Raw genomic sequence first — 19,255 nt, forward strand, 5'->3', positions numbered from 1 at the left:
TGACTCCAATAGGGCTTAAATTTGGAGGTTAGATAGAAGAGACAGACTTGAACAACTTTGATGAAGGAAGAATTTTGATCTGAAGTTCTTAACTAGGCGTTTAGGGGCTTGCAAACTGACTGATATGCACAGGAACGAGCATGCTGAAGAGCTCCCACCTCGAATGGTGTACATGTCTCAAAACGACTCCAATAGGGCTGAAATTTGGAGGTCAGATAGAAGAGACATAGATGAACAACTTTGATGAAGAAAGTATTTTCATCAGAGGTTCCGAACAAGACGTTTCGGCGCGTGAAAGCAGACTGATCTGCCCCCTGCAACACAGCAGCAGGTGTGCGGCAATGCTGCAGGGCAGTAGGCGGCACACGGGTGCGCAAGGGCTGCAGGGGCAGCATAGGGCATAGCTAACAAGGGCTAGGAGCTTGCGGCAGTTTTGGTGAGAAGAGTTTTCGGGTTTTTTGTTTTTAGGGCTAGGGTTAGGGCTCGTGTTGATAACGTGTTTTAGGGAAATGAGAATTGAGAGGAATTTGCTGTGTATTCTCATTGATAATAGGGGCCTCTTTATATAGAGGATTACAATGCATAGAGTTTGAATCATACAAGGAAAGATAATCATACAATGAATGGATATCTCTAAGATATTCTCCGAGATTCTCTCTAATTAAAACTCTACTACCACTAGGTCAAGTAACCTAGAGTTTGGGCTAAACACAAATAGAGATATCCTTAAACAATATAATAAATAAACAAATATATATATATATATATATATTTCGTATAATTCTTATTGGGTGGGTATGGGGATGGTGATCAAAATATCATCCCCGCCCCGTACCCGATTTCAAAATTCGAATACTAGGGATCCCCATCCCCGTTACCCGATTTTCCCTAAATTTCTCTCCATTTGGGTACCCTACCCGATGGGAATTTTTGCCATCCCTAACTATAAAATATGTAATTGGAATTGAAATCCGAAATCAAATCTGAGCCGTCTATTTTCCATGACTTAATTCAACGATTGGGCAGCTACAGTGCACAATACTCGTCAGCAATATGTAATTGCGGGTACTGGGTATTGCCGTTTGTTGAGACAAAAAAAAATTTTCAAAAGTCCAATTTGATTAACTCCCATAAGTAGGTGGTCGTGGTCGTGGTTGTGGTCGTGGTCTGTCAATAAAAGTTGGAGGCCAAAGCTGTTATATACATATTTATTTGGCCACCAGATCAATAAAGCAATTTAATTTAAATTGTTTGATCAGAGGAGTTCAAAGCAAAAGAGACAGAAGGTAGGCCAAACTAAGTGTGATTGGTTAATTGGTCTCTATGATTATCTCTTAATTAAGGAGGAGACACAGTAAGCCAACAAGAAACAGAGAGTTGGGCCTTAATTATATTTGTTTCTTTTGAACTTGTAATCTTATCAACAAGTATTCAAATTCATTATATTCATATGGATGCATGAGCCGGTCAATGAAAGAAGAAAAAGCAATTAGCCTCACGTGAACTAAAGGCAACAAATTTTGGATAATATCCACCTCTTACGAACTCGAGACCGAGTCAAGGTGAAAGATACTTGCACCTATCCAAAGTTTGAATAAACAAAGAAGCTACCCGCTCAAAGCTTCAAACGTGAAAATTGGAGTTTTGTTGCTGTTGTGATCATCTTCAAAGTGACAAATTGTAACTTCAAGTTTGAATTCAAATTGCAAGCTATCCTTATTTTGAAAAGAACAACGATGCAATTTCTCTCTACAACTCGAGAATTAAAGTGTTCTTTTTTCTTTTAAGAATTTATTTTTCCCATCAACTGTGGTTTTTTGGGCACTTAAATGAAATCTGGGAGATGCATTGGGAAAAACTGAATGAAACTTGGGGTTGTCGAGAATTCTTTTCGGAACTTTTGGATGAGTACCTAAGGGCACCCTATGTCATTAATCTAAAAAGGTTTTCCTTGATCATAACAGGATTAACACTTCTACTCTTTTGATTTAGGGTATGGCTAGGTGCTATATGTACTAGTCTGGTATTTGTGTTTCACTTTGTTTGTACCATATGCATATCGAGCACAAACATCGGAAGAACACAATCAACTGGCCACTGAAAGAGACTTGGGACCTAACTCTACAAGATGGGTCCAAAGCCTAACACAAATACTAGCCTTTTATTCCTAACTTTGATAGGCCACATTTAGGCCCACATAGAAAATGAAAGGGAGACGAGATCAATCCAACCTACACTATATATGCAATTATACATGCATCTCCTTTCATTTAAGGTAAGCAATAATTACTCTCGCCATGCTCCTACTTTGTCAATACTCTTACAAATATGTGATTTAGGCATTGGAGAGTCATAGGCCGACAACCTTGGTCTACCCTTTGAACTTTGCTCATGATGAACATGTAATGGAGCTTGAAAATGGTAGCTCTATCGGTGATTCTCGGTTTCCACGCAGGAATCTGCAAAAACACACTCTCTTCTTTGATTTATACTAGTTAGTTCTTCGTATATTGCACTTTTCATGAACGTCAGTTCTTCAAGCATGTCCACCTAGAGACTATTTGTTCTTTGCGGTTGACCAAATAAATAAACGTACGTCCATGAAACCTCCTCGCTACAAAACAATGATCTGATCTTAAGCTGTTATCCAATAGAAGAGCGTTTGCAAGGGACAACATAAGACTCTTACCAGGATGGGTGTACCAGAACATGAACAATCAGATATCATCGGTTGTGTTCTTATCGGAGAGCAGTACGTGTTAAGAACCTGCATTAATTATCATGTTGTGATCATCGACAGGGCCAGGCTTTTTCCTGCAACATCTAAATCACCATTAACTAAGAAAGCAAGACTGCTTGTAGTGTGGAATTAGAAACTAGGGGCCCCTAGAAACTATTGCTACGTAGTAGCATTTGACTTTACAGGAAGGTGTCAACATCCATCACATTATGAAATATTTGCCATGTGCACTATTGTCATGTATATTTTACATTATCTGTTGGTTACAGATCAGTCACATATGTCCTCACGTCGGACGCCTCGATAGCTTTCTCTTTCTTTCTTTTTTTTTTTTTTTTTTTTTTTTAAGAGTTTGGAACCCAGCCAAGAAAGCGAGCAACTAAAACCCTAGGTTATTAATACTAGTACTCGTGCAAAAAGTGATTCCGGTCATGGCCCTAATGAACTTGAATTCTACTGCCACTTAGCCAAAAGCTGGACAAATAAAATGTCTCAAATTTGGCAATATGCTAATATCTATTTAGGCACATTAGTTGCATGTTAACATTATTGTTTGATGAAGTGATCAGGGCATTTACTTCTGTTTAGGTGCATAAATTAGAGATTTATCATTTGCTGTTATAAGTAGTAGTAGTGTGTTATGGACAACTTTATTTGCCAGATCTCATATATATGCCCATACACGCGCATATATGTGCAGACACAGAATTAGAGTGGGGCTGAGTTGTGCTACAGCCCACTCCATTTTTCTGTAGAGAAAAAAAAAATCAGGTTGAATGCTGCATTTAGGAGTATGATCAGAAGCTGTGCAGAAAGCATTTAGGTTGGGTTTAACCTAAATGGCCTGAGCAAGTTAGTTTATGTAAATTTAGCTGTGAAATTATGAGGACTTCAATGAGAAAGGAAGAAAGCCAGCAGCTCGGGCAAGTGTTCTTTCTATTGCTGGCTTTCATTTCATTCTTTTTCAAGCATACTGTTTGTCCAACCTTGCGCATACAAATCAATAAAGCACTTCAAATTGACGACGATAGCTTCTTGTATAATTTTTTATTGCTTTTAAATTATTTTGATATGCTCAAGTTTTGAGCTCTGGATCAGTTGTGAGTTTTTAACTTTTCGTCATCTAGTTAGAGGGTTTTGAAAATCTCCAGATCCAACAAAAACCAAAATTCCTCAAGCCTATCAACTCCAGCCATTAACTTCAGCAAAGGAAAGGGACAAACTAGCAGCCATTAACTTCCCATAATCAAGAACCTGATGAGGCTCTAATTGTGGATCATCACAATTAGGCAGAATTTATGACAATGTAGCTATAAAAATATAAAATATAATTGTGGATCATCAAGAACCTGATGAGGCTCTAATTGTGAAAGACATCACATAATTTATGACAATGTAGCTATAAAAATATAAAATCAAATAACTAAACTCAAAATCTTGATGGAGTTCGCTCGTTGATAAAGGAATTTGATGTGTTTTCTGGAAGCATGTTTGCAAGAAATGTAATCATGTAACTCATTATTTAACATGAGAATCATTGAGTTTGCTACAGTCTATGCATTGTTTGGAGGTTGGTCCTCGATGACTGCATAATTTATTTGATAGAAACTAATAGAGTTAGTGTGGGGGTTCTCTTTGGGAACAGCTTTACCCCATTTGATGTACTCATTCATTCAGTTGAATAAAGTTCATTTTCAATTAAAAAAAAACTCAATTTTGAATATGACACGCAACAAGTTAAGGAAGACTTAGACTCAATTTTTGATAATTTAGCTTAAATAATAAGCCGTTATAGTTTTGAACTTTACTAACTTTTATAAACAGTAATTTAATAATATAACTTTTAAAAGAAGTTGTTTTATACTTGTATTAAATTATATCAGCTACCTTTCTCTACCGCTCAACTTAAATATTAAACGGATTTGGCTGCAGGGTCGAAAATGGTCCACCAATGGGCTACCACCAGCGCAACCTGAAGGCCTCACCAAACGTGTCCTACAAGTCAGATGACACGTTGAACTTTCGTGACGCTGATATGCAAAATATCCTTCCATCCATCCCTCTCGATTTTCAATTGCAAAGCAGAGCAGAGCTACTCTCTTCCTGAATCCCACTCCCGCTTCCAGGTACACATCTACTGCTTCCAACCACTTTGGTTTCTACTGATCAATTAATATCTCTGTACATAACGCTATGAACTTGTGTGGGTTGGATCAGAAGACTTAAGATTTCAGAGTCTGTGTCTCGCCATTCACTGTTGCTATATATCATCTCACTTTTGGGAGATTAATCATTAATGGTGTTGAATTTCATTCAGTTTCTTGCTTCCTTGTGGCCATGGTTTTTTTTTTTTTTTGGGAGAATGTGTTGTATGTTTTTTTTATAATTAAAATAAGGGATGAGACGATATTAGCTCCTCGAAAGTAGAGATTTAGGGAGTAAGTCCCACCCTGAAACCATAAGGTGAAGGATCTACCACACTCTAGGAGCCCACCGCCCGTCCCCTTATTTTTTTTATTAATAATAAAGAAAAATACAAAAGAAGAGAAGGGAGAGCAAAAACCAAACTCTAAAAGTACAGACATGAGAAAGAAATAAAAGATGAAAAAAAAAATTTCCATCTTTGGAACAGAGAAAAAGAAAGAAATAAACTCCAGGAAGCCCAAATCAACCTCAAGAACGAGAATAAGGGAACCCCTGGTCATCCATTCTCAAGTATGGGGAGATCTCAGGTGGAGGCGAGGCATGCCAAATCAGAGATGAAGAAGCCAAACTCAAATTTGTTAACCTATTTGCCACAAAATTACCTTCGCGAAGAACATGAGAGCAATGAAATGTCATTGACCGAATGCGAGATACACAATTCAACCAAGCAATGCGCAGTGGCCAAGGAGGTGCAAATGAGGTAGAGTTAATACATGCTAGGAAATCACTCTCCAACCAAATACAATGCCAACCCATTCAAAAAGCAATCTCAATACCAATTATAACTCCCATTAACTCAGCAAAGAAAGCTGAGTGCTAACCTAAACCTTGACAATAACCTCCAAACTATTGACCATTCACAACCCGAAAAACACCACCATAAGCTGCAGGGCCAGGATTACCTTTAGCTAACCCATCAGTGCTAAGCTTAATCCATGGAAAAATAGGGGGATGCCAAAGAACCAACCGTGGAGCAACTGGTTGGATTCCCCGGCTCACTAGCAACTAAGAGTCCAACACACCGCAGGAATAACCAGGCAAATGAGGAGCAGCAAACCGCAACCAAGATTTAATAGAGCGAAAAACACGCATAAGAGAAGGCCTCTTATTATTAAAACAAAACTTATTACGTATTTTCCAAATAGCCATGAAAGCAAACAGACAGCATGTGTTGTATGTTTGTTCTGTTTTGCTTTCAGTAAGAAATGATGCATCTAGTTTCCTATAAACAAAATAAAACCAACAGTAAATAAAATTCTGATTCATGCTTCATGCATATTCTTTCTTCTCTTTTATAATTATTTCTCTGGTCTATTTCACTTTTATTATATCCCATCATGGATATGTATGTGTGTACGGCTCTCTTTTTTTCTGTCTCTTTTGATGGTTGACAACTTGACATATGAATGTATGCTGGACAAGATAAACGGTAATGGTCACCATCCTACTAGTACGTATAGTTCAATAGCAGCCTAAGTACATTTACTTTGAGGACAATCAACATGCATTTTGAAGTTGCAACTTAAAATTAAGCTCTCATCTCCTTGACGTCTTTACCCTTCTATTCAGTTGTCACTCTAAAAGTTGGCTATTTCTATGGTTGCTAAACTGGTACTTCAAGATAGCCGATCCATAAAGACCCCGGCAATGCTTAACCTTGAGATATTGGTAGAAGAGATGCACGGGCTGCTGCCCTCCAGTGCATTTTGTTGTCAACTTCAGGCTTGCTTCCTGACCCCTAGGGGTTAAAAGAGTCAGAGGAGAACAAACCTATTAAAGGCTGCTAACACAAAGTGAAACCCAGGCAATGACAAAAGATTCTTTGCAGAGTGACACCTTAGCCAGATGCCTGTGACTAACAACAGCCTCCTTTGACTCGTCACTTAAAATGTTGTGTTGTTAGCTTAGTAATATGCACAAAAGAGAAGATGTTGCGGATTGAGACCAGAATGGCTACATGTATCCTACAGTCCTACTTTCAATTTTTACTTGAACGAGGTGAATGAATGAATAGGTTTGGTAATTCAACGTTGTTACTTATTGACAACCACTCATCATTGAAGCCATTTTGCAAACTCACGTCATCCATCGAAGGCATTACTTGGCCAAAAGAAAGATGTCGAATGAGTTCTCTTGGTAAAAGTCCAATTTCTGAACTGAGGTCAATTAGAAGATGGGAGTTAGGATTAATTGATGCTATTTTAGGCTGAATATATCAGAAGAGTCAGACAATTATCTGTTTTAACAGAAAATATTTGTAAATAGAAATTGAATATTTGATTGACAATATCTTCCCAGGTCCAGTTAAGTTTTGGAGCCATTCGTCATTGTTTTATATTACATTCAATGGAGAATATTACAAATGATCACTCAATTTTTACCTATTCAACACTTTGGTCACTCACTTTTTAAATATATCACTTTGGTCACTCAACTTTAACTCTATTATTCACTTTAGTTACTTCGTTAATTATTTTCATTAAAAAAAATTATTTGCCACAATGTTAATGATATTTTCATCCAACCAATTGTAAAAAATTGAGAAATATGTATTAGAATGATTGAGAGAAGTGATCAAAGTGAGATAAAATATCTCTTGAGTGAGTAAAGTGATTGACAGTGTAATAGTTGAGTGACCAAAGTGATATATTTAAAATTTAAGTACCAAAGTGTTGAATGCATGAGTCATAATTGGGTGACCATTTGTGAAATTCTCTCTACATACGATTGTTTAAACAATTTCAAGGTGTTCTTAGTTTATATGTGCTTGTAGCTGGTGTGTGGCGATGTCTCTTCTTCTGAAAGCAATTATATTATACTATGAGAAGGTCCCTCTGTATCACTATTTTTGTTTATTTACATTTCTGCTCCATATCAAGCTTATACTCACTTTGTTGGATATTAGTGTTATTGGATAATATGTATATAGTGATATAGTCTTTCCAGTTACCGTGGTTGTCTTAGGTTTGTTTTGGAAGAAACATTGAAGGCCCTTATAGTGAAGAGAATTGCAAAATTTGATCCAACATGGAGCGCAAGCAGGATGAAGTTCTGCATGGTAATTGTTATTCATAGATCATTCAAGTATTTCTTGTGCTATATTCCAGCCATGGAATTTTATGCTAGGTACTTTGTTCATATTGGAGTGTATATGCTGAATTCACTTCGTGTACAATTGCATGCACAAGTTTTTAGAGTCATCTTTGATAAAGTTTCTTATAGTGACAGGAGTAGTTTAGATGTTATGGGGAAGTGGAACTTCGTAATCATAGATCGGTAGTGTTTCCCTTTTAGATGGTCTGTCAGCATGCTTTCTATTCTGTCCTTCTAGCACTAAGCACCTAATGGCCTTACATAGGATACCACCAACTTCTGACCCAAAAAAAACGATACCACCAACTGAAACAATTTCTCCATACAGTTCAAATTCTACTATTTACATTGTCATCTATTTTTCCTCTGTTCCGCTGTCCCAAGTTCCCAACTGAAAATGTTTTGTTTCAATGATGCTTTACTCCTCCTGAAGTTATTAAAATATTGTTATTATTTTTTCATTATTGAATTTCCAGTTTTGCACTTAATATACGCTGTTTAAGTTTTTTTTTTTTTTGAACCAATTATTTCATTTTAATGTGTTTATCCATGCCATCAGTTTTTCTTACTTGTCTTCATAAACAATATTTCATCTTCAGTGTTGGCCAAAAAAAAAAAATTATATATCTTACTAGGAAAATTCTACAATATGTTAACGTATGACATGCATATAATTGTCTTAAAGTAGTAAAATGAGTCCTCAATATAATAATATGAGTCCTCAAAGTGGTAACATGAGTCCTTAAAGAGGTAAAAAATTTTAGTTATGACATTAGTCAAGTGATAAAATGAGTCATTAAAGTGGTAAAATGAGTCTTTAAAGTGGTAAAAATAGTTGATGTATGAGAAACATTAACATACCATAGCCTTACCCATCTTACTAATTGATGTCTTCCATGTTTGCCATGCAACTAAATGAATGAATTGATTCCTGTGCCAAATTAAGTTTGTTTGATCATTCCAGATAAGGATGAAAACCAGACAAGGAATGAGGAAGGTGTAACATATCAAATTCCTGTTTTGAAACCGTTCTCAAGTTCTCCAGATATTGAAGTGCAATTAGCTAATGCGGTTGATTGGGGAGGTGGAAAACACATTGCACCTTCTGGAGATATAGATGCCTCTGGTGAAGTAAACATGGAGGCATCAATAACACCTGATGACGTTATACGGGCTGGAGGCTTTGGTGCCAGAGATGATATAAGTAGTTTTCTTCCTGTCGCTAGTGATTCTACTGATTTTGAAGCTACCATACGTGATGCCCGAGACTATGAAGAACCACAGGGAGATATCTGTAGACCAGGTCTTGGCTGGACGAAAAGCTAGAGGAACAAAATAACTGTGTTGTTGCTGGTTTACCAGCCTGTCATATATGTAAGTTTTGTTCTACTTCAAATGTTACTGCTCTTTGGTTCTTCAAGTTCAAGGAATGCTCAGAATATGTTATCGTAAAAGTTGGGCATATATCGGTCAGAGATGTACTTTAATCCTTTGATTGTATGATATTTCCTTGGATAAGATAACATGGCACCTTGTGCATGGAACTAACTTGGAAAGTAAACGTAGGCATCATTTTGCGTAATATGGTATGAACACAGCTTACAGGATTAGTGTCATTAGTTATATTCACAATGTGCACTGATTTTATATTTTCTCCTTAAATAGTTTCAACAAAATTTCTGAACACCCCAAATTGGTCCTTATGTTGCATACTACAGATCTGGAAATCCAAGAGCATTCTGATTTAACTGTCATGGATCCACAGTTATTGGCCACTATCAGCTGTGTGTGGCTCATAAGTTTTGAGTCTCATAGGACGGGAACCGCCTTTTTAACTGTCATGGATCCACAGTTTTGGCCACTGTCAGCTCTCTCTGTGAGGCACTCTGTGTGGCTCATAAAAGTTTTCAGTCTCATAGGATGGGAGCCGCCTTTTTAAAGATTCTCTGCCCAGGAGCAAGGATTGCCAAAGGGTCATAAGAAGACTTCCTCTGTAGGAAAACTTTCCATCGAGAGCCAAAATGAGCTCGCCACTCTCCTTGGGTTCTGTAATGGGGCAGATATTGCTTGATACCCAGGTTAGCTGTAGCAGAGTACTGTAAGATTCTTCTGTTTAGTGTTAAAATTTTGTCAAAGCCATCTGTTCCTGTGGAAGATGGCACCACAGAGGACAAGAATGCAACTAGGTAGAATACATCTTCATCTGGGGTAACCAAAGATGTGTTGTTGTTCCACCTGTAATACAATAAGGGGAGTCAGGTCGACATTATGAAATCTGTGAACTTTAAAAAGAAGTCATAAAACTGTAGAAGAGGTACTTGGTTTTGTTGACTGGGTACATGAGGATAGGACCATTGATATTGTCTGTGAGAATCTTGCCGAAGACCTCTTCAGCAAACTCATGTATCTTGCTTTTAGGGATGAGAAGGTTTATCCACGGGTGGGGAACATCCCATAATCCTTTTTCTCGTAGTTTTCTCTCAGACAAATGAACTCTATCTAGGAAGTTTACAAAGGAAACTTCTGACGTGAAGAGGGTGGAAGGGATATATTGTAATCCTGACAGTAAGATCTCAGTTCTCTGCATATACACAAAGATTTGCACAAGTACTTTAGTAATTGAATATCGTCTTGTATCATCGGAAGATAAGAGGATATATATATATATATATATATATATATATATATATATATACACACTATTATTAAGATAAGAGACTTTGTTAGCCAAAATCAAAAATTTTAACAGATTTAACCCTGAAAGATTAAAAAACTTTGAAAATAAATTAAATCACAAGGATAAATATGACAATTACAAAATGAAATTTTTTGAAAAAAACAAAAAATAAATTTTCTCATCTCCACTTTTCTCTCCCACTATTTTCTCTCCGCAATAACTGTTTTATTTTATTTATTTTTTTAATTTTCTTTAAAAAAAAAAATCTATTACACATGCAGAGCATGTATGAAGAACGCTAGTACTGTTATTAAGAGAGGGGGGTTTGTTAACCAAAATAAAAAAATGTGACATAAATGACCTTAGAAAATTAAAAACCTTTGAGAATTAATTAAATCACAAGGACAATTATGATATTTACAAAATGTATTTTTATTATAAAAAAAATCCATAACCCACTTTTTACTCCCACTATCTTTTCTTTGTAATGACAGATTTCTTTTTTATTTCTGAAAAAATAAAATAAAAAATATTTGCACATGCAGAACATATGTAGAAAATGACTAGTATATATATATAGGAGATATATTATTTTTTTTTCCTTTTTTTTTTTTACTTGGAGTGTCTCACCTGATCCATGACATCAGTTTCGTCTGGGTTATAGTATTTGGCCATTTCTAGGCAGTAGAGTGTTTTACCATCAGAGCTAAATTGGCTCGCTTGAATTGGATCTTTAGGATTGAAGGAAGACCTCCAGCTATTAAGAAGACCTGTTCTGTTAATTATAACAAATCCTTCAATGTAGTCAAATGAATTTGCAGATGATATGAGAAGCTCTTGGTCCTTTGAAAATAATGAGAAGTCTGAGTACAGCACTCTGATCCACTTAACCTGAAAAAATACAGTAAAATAAGGTAAACTCTCAAGGCAGTTATGCACCTTATTTTTGAAGTGGAATGTACTTTACCATCTTTGGTGCCGATTGAAGAGAAATTCTAGCCTTTGTAATGATGCCAAACTGTCCCAGCCCTCCCAAAACAGCATAGAAAAGGTCTGCATTTTTCTTTTCGGAACAGGTAATTATGTCTCCTTTTCCTGCAATCATAGCTTCAGTGTATCACATGTGTTGCATATAAGGTTGTGATCAAAAATCAAAACATATATGTTATGATGTATAAAGTAGTATAAGTGCTTCAATAAGCTAGATCACCAAAACATCCTTGCCCTTTTTCCTCTCTGAAACGATGATTGCTATGCATTCTTTTTATTTGAATGCAACATGGTATTGTCAAACATCCTCGTTTGGTTGAACATGTACCTGTGACAACCTCCAGCTGATAGACATTGTTGATCTGGGGTCCATGCCGGAATGCCTGGCCACTGATTCCCGCATTTGACAAAGTCCCGCCAACGGTGAGGTGAAGGTAATCTGTCCAAGATTTTGGTGCCAACCCATGTTTGAGTGTCTCATGCAGAATATTTATCCATAACTCACCACCCGAAACATCCACATAAGGTCGCTTTCCAATATGAACCTGCATTTTTGGAGATCCCTCAAGTGATTCCATGCTGATGACTATGCCTCGATGAGCTTGAGCTTGACCTTGAAGGGAGTGACCATGTCCTCTGGCAGCAACTGTGAGCTCAGAACCAGAACCCATTTCAAATATAAGCTTTATTATGCAGGAGATATCAAAAACAGATTTTGGATATAGTACTGCTGACGGTTGGAAATGGTATATGTTGCCAAAGTCCTTTGCTGTATGATGGTTGTTGTCAAAACTCAAGTAACCATCAAGGCTTAGTGTTTGGAAAGGTGAAGTGATATGAGAGGGATCTAAGCGGTATGGAATAATGGTTGGGGTGGCCAGAAATTGGTTGGAACAGAGGTTGGTTGTATCTGGTACACAACCCATGAATAAAATCAAGCAAAGTTTGAGGTAGACCATGTTGTTCTGTTTGTGGAAGCTGTATGGAGGTGAGTCCATGTAGTGTTATGAGCCTATGGTCTGACAGAGGAAGGAAGAGGAGAGGTGAGAGGTAGTGCATGGAAATGAGAGGTAGTGATCAGAATTTAAAGGGGAGGTTTTAGGCGGCATGCATAGTCAAAACACAATTACTGCTAAGTGTATAATACCTGTATTGCTTAGCATAATCGGGTGCATCTTTTCCTTCCTTTCTTTTTGTGTCTATCAAGTCCTTGTTCCACGTCAGATCAGTGACTATCACGCTGGGGGATACCGAATGAAAGATCTTCACAAATATTTAAAACCTAGACGATTTTAGAAAAATTCCCATATTTGCACTTCCAAGGTGATTAAGAGTGAGTGATCAAGACCAAAATTATAGGTTCCCAACAGGCACGGAACCAGGGGTGGGATATAACTCACCCCAATTTTTTGATTAAAAAAAACTAATATATATGTATTATTAGCAGCATCCCTGAAAAAAGAAGTTATATATACATTATCAAATGAAAAGTTGACAAATAGCGTCCATTTTTTCCATTTCTCTGTTGTGAACTTCTCTCTGCTTAGTCACTTTCTGCTCTAAACCTCAGTCGCTCTCTTCTTTTTATTGTCATGAACTCTACAACTCCACAAGGAGCACCAAAGCACCCAATAACCTTATTGATTTAGCAATCCCTAGGTATTAGAGTTTAAATTTTGTTCCAATACAAATTTTTTTGAGACATTAGGATTAATGTTGAATTATGCATGCACCCAGTAGCAAGTTTGCTTGAAGAGATTATATGACCAGAAATTAAGGTGCAAGCATGATTAACACTAGTGACCTGACCATCAAACTTTGCTTTATTTCTAGACCCCCATATGAACCACAAAACTGAGACAAAGCAAGCAGACCACAACTCCTTCAATTGAGCACTACAACCATGAATTGGCTTGGGTGAGGGAGTGGAAACACATTTGGTTGGAAGTGGATTCTGAGATTGTGCTTAACTTCATGCGCTCTCCATCTTTAGTACCTTGGCGGCTAAGCATAGAGTGGAGAAATTGCTTACACCGTATCTCTCAAATGAAGTTTCACTCATCGCATATCTTTCGTGAAGGTAACCAAGTTGCGGATGCTTTGGCAAATCATGGTGTCAACTGTCAACTGCACAAGTTTGGTTTGGTGGGATCTACCGCCCCCATTTATTACTTCTTTTTGTAGTCGTGATTGGTTTGGTCTTCCTAATTTTCGTTTCTGTTAGTTGTTTGTCTGATTGGTTTGTAGAGACGAGGTTATTTCTCTTGTACTTCGTTTTTCGTGTTCTGCTGGGGTAAGGTTTATGTCCCCCCCCCCTCGAGTGGCTGTCTTCTTTTCTTTTTCTAATAAACTTCCTCGTTCATCGAGGTTTACAAAAACAAAAAAAATTGGTTATAAATTAGGGATTTCAAGATTTATTTTCAGCACTTCATTTTTCTTGTTGTAATTGTTAGCAAGTAGCCAAAAATATCGGGTTTGTTTTATTGATGCATAGGGAAAGATATTGAATTTATTTTATTGACGCTCAATTGTCCAAAATAGTGGCGAATTTGTTTAAAAAGTTGACTGTTGAGAGTTGAGCAATTGTTTAGACGTATTTTAATAAGTGTTATACAATTGAAATATTCCATCAAAACAAGATAGATTTTGCCAAATTTTTTAGGAAAAAAAAAAATTCTTGACAACATAAAGTAAATTTAGCCCACCTCAATTTTAATTCTTGGTTCTGTCCCTGGTTCCCAACCTCTCTGTCTCTGTTTATTTTATTTTTTTTCCTTTTCTTTTCTTATAATGTTCATTAAGTTTTCTTTTTTGTTTTTCTAATTTGAGGAGATAGAATGCTCCCAAGGAACTTAACACTTCCACTTATCTTCATGAACGTACTTTCCCAAACCTGTAGTTCATTTGAACTTATAAATTATAAAAACAGGTTCTAACTCTATTATCAGACCCTTTTACCCATGTAAGCTATATATTAATTATTTCAGGTAAAGAGGTGGTACACCAGGACCCCATAAACACCATGATTGATGTAGTTAGTTGTTGGATATGTTCTAGCCAGATCGGGATTGAAATCATTTCACTGACGTTGAGTTAATATCATCCTCTGATATGAACATATATATTGATGTAATACATAATAATGATGAATGAATGCTGTGTCAGATATGTAGATAGATGACGTGAGCCACAGGAATCAAGTAGTCGATTTCGAAATGGATGAGAGGGATCCGCGGGATGCCCCCCCTAACTGGGTTGCATGGTGTTTGAGTTTAGTGTCTAGGGAGTTGGAGGGACCGTGCTATACATACAATGTGGTCCTACTCCTGCTAGCTGCAGCTTTTTCCTTCACAAGTGCAGCATCAATTGTGGCTTTGGGGATTTTTTTTTTTTTTTTCTGAGTCTGTCCATCTTAACAAAAGCTAGTGAGCTAGGAGCTGAAGCATGCTACACCCCTAAATAGAGAAACACCATATATACTACGAGTCTACAACACGAGCAGTGCAGTGAAGTAATTAAAAAAAAAAAAAAAAGTGTAAGCATGAGGGGTTGTTCTTGCAGTTTATACTGTTATGATGTTGAACTCATTTACTTGGTATAATGCCTGCAAGAGTTGTTCGTCTATATTACAGTAATAAAGTAATAAAGTGGATCATAGCTGTGTAGATTATGAGGTATCTTTTTTTTTTGGTTAACGGATTATGAGGTATCTTTTCATTATGGAATAAAATGGATAATAGGGACAGACACCTTCACTAATGATAATATATGGACCACTGTGCAGTAGGTTAAGTGGGTTTTCTGATTCGAGCATATCTAACATGGACCACATCAGAGTAGATTTGAGCTTTTATTAGTCGTTGAAAATAATTGTAATATGAACTACACGCGAGTTTGTTATGATAGTGGTTTTCCGTTTTTTTTAAAAAATATAATAATATTGACAAGTACTTTTTCTTTTGAAAAGAATATGGACCACTGGTTGTGCATGACAAAAATGTGCAAGTTTGCTTTCCATAGTAGTGGATCAAATTTTCAGTCTGTGGTGATCTAAGTCGGTATGCAAGTTATATACATTATGATGTAAATGTGCATGCTTCAAAATCAATGACTCAGGGATCATGTAGGTCCTGCTTCATATGATTTTCACGAGGTCTCGGAGAAAAACTTGTCATGGCCTTTTGACTACTAAAGTATCAAGTAATGTGTGTAACAATGCAAGAGACGTGATGCAAATATATAAGACTGTAATGATAGACATATGTAGATGTCGTACACTGAAACCAAATGCATATATAATACTAAGATAATAAGTGATCGAGAATACTGCTAAGGTGATTGGTTATGTGAAATTGAACAATATTGTTGCGCAATGGGGGCCCTTTGTGTAATATCTATATATCTTTCGTTTCCCCACCTCATTCCTTTTTTAATGTTATCTTCTGCAGAAAGTAAGTTGGTCGTAGAAGTAGTCGAGTATCGATTTTGCTGGGGAAGTAGGGGCCTGGGGGTTGCGTTGGCCTCTGCACGTGCATGTGTATAGCAGCAGCAGCAAGCCAGTAATGGAATTCTGGAAAGTGGAGATAGTTGATGGTCGAGTGTGACAGTTTGAATATGGAGGGAACACTGAAAAAGCTAATACCTATTACCTAGCAACTGATTGGCGTTGGAGTCTTGGATCCCAGCACCATGACATCCCTACTATGATTCTTCAAATCCCTCAGTGCTTCTTGCCCTTAGCTAGCTAGAAAGTTAGCATACCATATGTCCATTATTGAGGAACAGGATAGAGAAAGGAGAAAAGTTGTGCAAGAATTTCATGATCATTAATCATTATCAATTTGTTCTTAGACATACTGGTTCTTGGTTTAATGATTTTAATTTATTTCTTGGAGAAGGCCAAGGTTCCAAGTAAAAGGTATGATTATTGCATAATTCGATGCCACATTCAATTTATAGTCAAAGCTCAAAATTAATTTTTTTTTTTGTAATGCCTGTGACATTCTGAATAGATTAATCTAGCTCTGCTGGAATACCCCCTAAAGGGTGTGTGTTGCTAACTTTCTAACGCTAAGCTCTTCTAATAAAAAAAGAAAAGAAAAGTTGGTGATCATTATCATAGTTTTGCTGTCGCAAATGGGATTGGGCGGTTTGTACAATAATTGGTTTTGCAAAACCGGCTTATGAACCATTATGACTGTTCAAATTCCGTGGGCAAGAAATCACATGTCTCGTACTCTCCCCTCCATCTACGTGGTACAAACTCCCTTGGCTAGGGCTTCAGACGCTTACCACTCCGACCACTTACCCATCTCTGTGATTATATAACGAGTACCATTTTAAACTCATCTTTACAAGAGACACAACTTGGAGCTCTACAGACATAGTACCCTAGTTTGTTGGTTCCTCTCTTATTTGAACCCATTGATTCTTTTGGTCATTTCATGCACTGCTTCTTTGTACTATAACTTTATCTTTGTCAACGAAATTACAGTTGCGCATGCGAGTATGACAAAGAAAAAGGCATATGTATAAAGTTGGTTCAATGACTTCAATCATACAATTTTACTGCAATGAGTTTGGCTTCAAGTTTCAGTCTTTCAGTCAAAGGACAAGTAAGATTTTGTTAAAAGTGAAGACATAGTAAGTCCTTGTTCAGGTGTTCTCTGCATTATTACTATTTCCCTGTTGGAGAAATAATAAATAAAGGGGCTTGATCCATAACCTAAATTTTACTCAAAAGACTCATTCACCCCACCATTAAAAAGTGCGAATACTTATCCCATTTAAAGGTAAAATCATTTTTTAAAGACTAATTATTGGTAAAAAAACACCTCAAAACCTAGCCGCTCCAAAACTTTTGACAAGGCAGATCATCTGTTGCCTCCATGCCCTGTACGGCGGCGCGTCCTTAGGACGTCGTCGTCGGAAGGGTGAAATTGGGCTGTGAGTTTGCCAGCAAGGTCTTTCGTCGTAGTTAGGGTTGGTTAAGGAGGTTGGGAGTTTCAACCCCACCTAGATCGGAGTTGGTTTCTCTTGTTCTTCTCCGACTTGACCGTACTAGGCTGTGGGTATACCTCGGTGATGGGAAATAGTGGAAGGTTGGAGGTTGGCAGCACTGTATGTGGTCTTTGGGAAGGGTTGTTGGTGTAGATGCTCCCCTGATATTCGAGTGGTGGGGATCAGGCAGAAGGTTAGGTGATCGACAAGCTGTGCGATCTGGATCCTAATTGGATATGGTGTTTAGGGTAGTCTGGCCGCTGATCTCAAGGGATAATCTAGTTTCTTTGCAACAAAAGGCTCTGAAGGTGATTAAGGTGCAGGTCCGGCGACACCGGTGCAAGCCTACTGTGCGCCGTCTCCCCGTAAGGGATGCTGGAGGTTGGTCCCATGCTGTTGTGCTGTTGGGCTCTTGTTGGTAGACTCTACTTCTTCTATGTTTGATATGTTTTTGTTTACATTTTAGTTATTTTTTGTCTAAACAAATTCCTACCAATTGAGGGTATGGATGTGTGAGATTTGTTTAGGCTTGCGCACTTAGTGTGCCTTGTCTGACCTAGCGAAGCGAGGTAATGGTCGTCATCAAATTGACGCAATCTCTTAGCGGCAGAATAAAACGAAGTATCATCGGTAAATCCTGTTGGCAACATAGTGGGAAATCTTTTTTAACTGTCTTACTCTCTCTTTGTGAGTTTTTTCTTTTCAGTATGTCACTTATATTGTAAAGCAAATGGAGTTGTCAATAATGCAACATCTACTAATTGGTGTATGTTAAAATACATATGTTTAGTAGAGAGTCCTAATATTATTTCGGGACATTCTCTATTTGCTTATTGCAAAATGAGGTTTAGGCACTATATTCCCCCCATATTCTACAGTTTCATTAATCAAGTAACTTTTTAATCAATATTTGATGAAATCTCATGAAATACTTGTCACCAATGATTTGATTGTGCATAATACAAGTCTCATTTGGTTCGCAGAATGAAAATTTTGGAAAGAGAAATTTTATTCATTCTTGTGTTTGGCACGTCCAAGGAAATGAATTACTTTCCTGCGTGAAGGGAAGATAAGGGAGAAAGTGGATCCTCTCACACCCAGGAGATTCATATTCCCTCATACTTTTTCTGCATTAATTGCCTACTCTAAAGACCATTTTTAATGTATATTATTATCAATTTCATCGAACAAATATTTGAATCTTGAGTTGTTTATGTTTTGATAATAATGATACAATTGGAAAATTGATAAAATTGATGTCACCTATTTTTCTATTCATGCACAAACCAAACATCAGAAAAGAAAATAAAATACATTTTCTGATTACTTTCCCGTTGTTTCCAAACATTGTTAGAGAAACTAGTGAGATATTTATTTTCCCATGCTAATGGAGAATACCAAGAAACAAATTTTCTTTCCGCGAACCAAACGAGATCTAAGTGAAAAGTAATCATAAAAATAAACCACATCATCAATCAACCCATTAAAGACCAAAACATTAAGGGTTGGATTAAATTGATTAAAATTGATGAGCTACTCTCTTAGGATCA

The 19,255-nt window shown here is 37.0% G+C and overlaps 2 protein-coding genes across 4 annotated transcripts; one reads left to right on the plus strand and one right to left on the minus strand.

The window, feature by feature from the left end:
* Positions 1 to 4,694: 4,694 nt before the first annotated feature.
* On the plus strand, positions 4,695 to 9,898 carry LOC112191662. 3 transcript variants are annotated; one of them, XM_024331054.2, is made up of 4 exons: positions 4,695 to 4,866; positions 7,910 to 8,003; positions 9,003 to 9,412; positions 9,757 to 9,898. In XM_024331054.2, the coding sequence occupies exons 2-3, from the start codon at positions 7,973 to 7,975 to the stop codon at positions 9,362 to 9,364; spliced, it is 393 nt and encodes a 130-aa protein (XP_024186822.1). In that variant the 5' UTR covers positions 4,695 to 4,866; positions 7,910 to 7,972; the 3' UTR covers positions 9,365 to 9,412; positions 9,757 to 9,898. The 3 variants fall into 3 exon arrangements, with proteins under 3 accessions (XP_024186822.1, XP_024186821.1, XP_024186820.1); XM_024331053.2 differs by lacking the exon at positions 9,757 to 9,898 and having other exon boundaries at positions 7,892 to 8,003; positions 9,003 to 9,627; XM_024331052.2 differs by lacking the exon at positions 9,757 to 9,898 and having other exon boundaries at positions 4,696 to 4,866; positions 9,003 to 9,627.
* A 24-nt stretch (positions 9,899 to 9,922) lies between these two features.
* On the minus strand, positions 9,923 to 12,716 carry LOC112191661 (cytokinin dehydrogenase 1). The gene is made up of 5 exons (XM_024331051.2): positions 12,034 to 12,716; positions 11,683 to 11,810; positions 11,346 to 11,606; positions 10,357 to 10,619; positions 9,923 to 10,273 (listed from the first exon to the last, which is right to left on the minus strand). The coding sequence occupies exons 1-5, from the start codon at positions 12,701 to 12,703 to the stop codon at positions 9,952 to 9,954; spliced, it is 1,644 nt and encodes a 547-aa protein (XP_024186819.1). The 5' UTR covers positions 12,704 to 12,716; the 3' UTR covers positions 9,923 to 9,951.
* Positions 12,717 to 19,255: the final 6,539 nt, after the last annotated feature.

The sequence above is a fragment of the Rosa chinensis genome, chromosome 3 (genome assembly GCF_002994745.2).
Source record: "Rosa chinensis cultivar Old Blush chromosome 3, RchiOBHm-V2, whole genome shotgun sequence".
Taxonomy (NCBI): domain Eukaryota; kingdom Viridiplantae; phylum Streptophyta; class Magnoliopsida; order Rosales; family Rosaceae; genus Rosa; species Rosa chinensis.

Excerpts from the sequence above, each read along its gene's own strand:
- LOC112191661 (XM_024331051.2), bottom strand. The coding sequence starts at position 12,703 with ATGGACTCACCTCCATACAGCTTCCACAAACAGAACAACATGGTCTAC. Across the intron at positions 11,811-12,033 it reads TCAGCTGGAGGTTGTCACAG|GAAAAGGAGACATAATTACC; the intron begins GTACATGTTCAA and ends CTATGATTGCAG. Across the intron at positions 10,620-11,345 it reads AAACTGATGTCATGGATCAG|AGAACTGAGATCTTACTGTC; the intron begins GTGAGACACTCC and ends GTGTATATGCAG.
- LOC112191662 (XM_024331054.2), top strand. The coding sequence starts at position 7,973 with ATGGAGCGCAAGCAGGATGAAGTTCTGCATG. Across the intron at positions 8,004-9,002 it reads GCAGGATGAAGTTCTGCATG|ATAAGGATGAAAACCAGACA; the intron begins GTAATTGTTATT and ends TGATCATTCCAG.